Genomic DNA, 3888 nt, shown 5'->3' with positions numbered 1-3888 from the left:
GCGACCTCGAAAAAACATTCGCCAACCTGAAAAGGTACAGATGGAAGTTGAACCCTTCAAAGTTCATCTTTGGAGTTCCATTCAGTATACTCCTAGGCTACATTGTCAGCGCCCGTGGCATCAAACCCAACCCTGATAAGGTCTCCGCCATCACCAACATGAAATGGCCAACGTCCGTAAAGGATATAAAGAAGCTTACAGGTTGCATGGCGGCTCTTAGCCACTTTATATCGCGCCTTGGAGAAAAGGGACTACCATTCTTCAAACTCCTCAAGGCCTCCGAGTGCTTCTCCTGGTCGGAGGAGGCAGATACAGCTTTTGAGCAGCTCAAGTTGTTTTTAACAAAGCCTCTAATCATGATGGTGCCTCGACCAGACGAAACCCTACTGATCTACATCTCCGCCACTTCGTGCGTCATTAGCACAGCTATCGTCATCGAGCATGAGGAGGCCGAGCATGCCTACAAGGTGCAATGTCCGGTCTACTTCATCAGCGAGGTGCTTAATGAGCCCAAAACTCGTTATCCTCAAGTTCAGAAACTGCTATACATTATTCTGATCACGTCATGCAAGCTCCGCCATTACTTCGAGTATTACAAGATCATCGTGGTCACCAAGTTCCCTCTAGGGGACATTCTCCGCAATAAAGAGGCCAATGGCCACATCATCAAGTGGGTTATTGATCTCGGCACTTACTCCATCAAATTTAGAAGGAGGCCTACAATCAAGTCACAGGCACTTGCTGACTTTAACGCTGAGTGGACCGAGATCCAAGAGCTCATCCCCGCTACTTGCCTCAAGCATTGGGTGATGTACTTCGATGGTGCCCTCAACATCAATGGTGCAGCTGCTGTCATTTTGTTCATTACGCTGACCAAGGATAAGCTCCAATACATTCTCTGAATACATTTTTCGGCCTCCAATAATGCCGCCGAATATGAAGCGTGTCTCCATAGACTTCGTATAGCCATTTAGCTCAATGTCAAATGCCTCTTGGTATATGGAGACTCCGCGCTGGTCATCAACTAGCTCAACAAAGACTGGTCCTGCTCTAGTGAGAAGATGGATGCATACTACGCCAAAATCAAGAAACTCGAAGGGAAGTTCTATGATATTGAGTACCACCACGTGGTACGAGATCAAAATTAGCTCACCGACCACCTATCTAAGATAGGCTCTTCTCGCACCATGATCCTGCCTGGGGTTTTCTTTCAAGACCTCTTTATGTCGTCTATTAAGGAAGAGAAGGAAGTTCATGAAATTCCCCCCGCCGAGCAGCTGGTACTTATAGTACCTTCGCCAGCCGCCGATTGGAGGGAACAGCTCATCAAGTACCTCACCAGCGCCGACGTACCCACTGACAAGACTGAAACCAAACGCCTAATCCGTCAAAGCAAGCATTATGTACTTGTGGACGGGGACTTGATGAGGAAAGTGCCAAGGAAGGGATACTACAGAAATGCATCACCCAAGAAGAGGTAGTGAAACTACTTCTCAAAATTCACTCTGGTTCCTATGGCAACCACGTGGCCTCGAGAAACCTGGTCGGCAAAGCTTTCCAAGCGGGTTTTTATTGGCCCACGACCATCTCTGATGCAGAAGACCTCGTTCGACGTTGTAAAGGATGTTAATTTTTTGCCAAGCAAATCCACGTGCCGGCACAAGAACTACTGACCATCCTAGCATCTTGGCCTTTTGCATGCTGGGGACTGGACATGATCAGGCCTTTCAAGCCAGCGCCAGGTGGTTTCTGGTATATGTACGTCGCCATCGACAAGTTCTCCAAGTGGATCGAATACAAACTGCTTGTTTCGGCTACTACTAAGAAGGCAGTCGAGCTCTTCAAAGATATCATCCATAGATTCGGTCTCCCGGACAACATTATCACCGACCTTGGAACTACATTTACTAGTAATCATTTTTGGGACTTCTATGAAGATCGGTGCATCTCTGTCAAATACGTCTATGTTGCCCATCCTAGAGCCAACGGCCAGGTCAAATAGGAGAATGGCATGATCCTTGATGCCCTCAAAAAGAGGCTATATCAGAAAGAAGAAAAGCATCCGAGCAGATGGCTCAAAGAGCTACCAACTGTGGTCTAGGGACTACACACTCAAGCTAGTCGCAGCACCGGTGTGTCTCTATATTTCTTGGTCTATGGCTCAGAAGCCATACTATCAGCGGACATTTCCTTCCAAGCACCTAGGGTGGAAAATTATAATGAAGAGCAAGCCACAGTTGTTCAGATAGAGGACGTTGATAGGGCCGAGGAAGAGCGCCAGTTCACCTACATCCGCATAGCCAAATATCTAGAAAGCTTACGGAGATACTACAACCACAACATCAAAGGTCGTTCATTTACTGTCGGCAACCTCGTTCTCTGTAGAAAGCATAAAACCAAAGGGATGCACAAGCTCTCCTCCCCCTAGGAATGGCCATACATGGTCAAAGAGGTTACCCAACCAGGGTCTTACCAGCTATGCGACTTGGACGGACTTGACGTCCCCAATTCATGGCATATCGAGCACCTTATACGTTTCTATCCTTGAAACGCTCTAGACATGTATTCTCCACTCCATAATGAATGAAGTTTTGGTCGCCATAATCTGTCTCCATTATGTTTCCATTACGGTTTAATCTCCATTTGTGGTTGCCAGCTCTAAGCTACTACTTAACAAACTCCAATATGTGATCTCCATAAATGCTCTGCCACATTTCTCCATATCTCCAAGTTATTTTGCCAACCTCCGAGCAGCACATGTTCCGCTCTATTCTCTATGGAGAAGACTCAGTCTCCAATCTCTCCCTACACGTGCTACGGGCTTCGCGCTCTACGTTATGGGTGGTCGGTTGCGGTTCCTTGGTCACGCCTGTTCCTTCTACACATGCACGGGCTCCACGCTCAATGTTATGGACTATGGGCTAGACAAGGCCAAGAGTTCAGTAACAAACTAACTGATCGAACGCTACTTATACTATGTATAATTGCATTAGCGTTAACACTACAACGATTTTTTCACCGAAATACTGGCAAATTACATAAACATGCACATGTCACTTTACAACATTTATACATATACATAAATGTTTGTCTATGCCCTTGCGTGTTTTAACTACCCTCTCTAGTTATTACAGAATATTCTTCGAGAATATCATTGGTGTCGGTGCAGAAAGTGACCAACTAGTAAATATTTGTAGTTTTGCTGTACGTTGTGATCAGAGGTGGCCTAGCACTCAATGACACAGGATTTATACTAGTTCAGGCAACGTGCCCTATGTCCAGTTGGGGTCGGTTGGTGACTTTATTCCTGAGCCCTGGTGCTCGAAGTCTGTAGTGGGGTTACAAACGAGAAGGAGAAAGGAGGGGGTATACAAGAGGTTCGGATGGCTCTGACCGGAAGGGTTGCGGTCGGAACTTGGTGGTCCTACGGTTGTAAGGGGTTGATGTCGATCTAGTGAGTCTGAGCTTTGTGAAGTCGATCTCCCCTCATTGGAGGGAGCGCATCCCCTTTTATAGATGAAGGGGATGGCTTTTATAGGTGAGAGGGAGAGAGTACATATATTTCTAAGCCTTGCTGCCTACGGTGATAAAAACTGGATAATGGTTGAAGCCCCCTAATACTGTCGATGTCGCTGTAGGATGTCAGATGTGCATGGGGGGTCGAGCTATCTTCTTCAGGAAGGATGGACGTCGGTACCTGCAAATACTTCTAGATGCCTAGTGGCATGTGAGGAGCCACGCTATGTTCACCCGGTATCGCAAATCCTAGAGCCCATACCACGATCAATGTCCAAAGACATGCGGGGGGCTTACCATATGGGAGTTTCTAGCGGCCCCTGCAATACTTTGTGTCAGGGTGGCTGCAGAGCACTATTTCATGTAGGGTAT

At 46.9% G+C, this 3888-nt stretch overlaps 1 protein-coding gene across 1 annotated transcript; it reads left to right on the top strand.

The window, feature by feature from the left end:
• Window positions 1–206: 206 nt before the first annotated feature.
• On the top strand, window positions 207–902 carry LOC136480077 (uncharacterized). Its single transcript, XM_066477740.1, has one exon. The coding sequence runs from the start codon at window positions 207–209 to the stop codon at window positions 900–902; it is 696 nt and encodes a 231-aa protein (XP_066333837.1).
• Window positions 903–3888: the final 2986 nt, after the last annotated feature.

This window comes from Miscanthus floridulus, chromosome 9 (genome assembly GCF_019320115.1).
Source record: "Miscanthus floridulus cultivar M001 chromosome 9, ASM1932011v1, whole genome shotgun sequence".
Lineage (NCBI taxonomy): Eukaryota > Viridiplantae > Streptophyta > Magnoliopsida > Poales > Poaceae > Miscanthus > Miscanthus floridulus.
The sequence above is the reverse complement of the archived record's forward strand: the minus strand, read 5'-3'. Positions and strand labels throughout refer to the sequence as shown.

Coding starts and splice junctions, on each gene's coding strand:
- LOC136480077 (XM_066477740.1), top strand. CDS start 207: ATGGCGGCTCTTAGCCACTTTATATCGCGCCTTGGAGAAAAGGGACTA.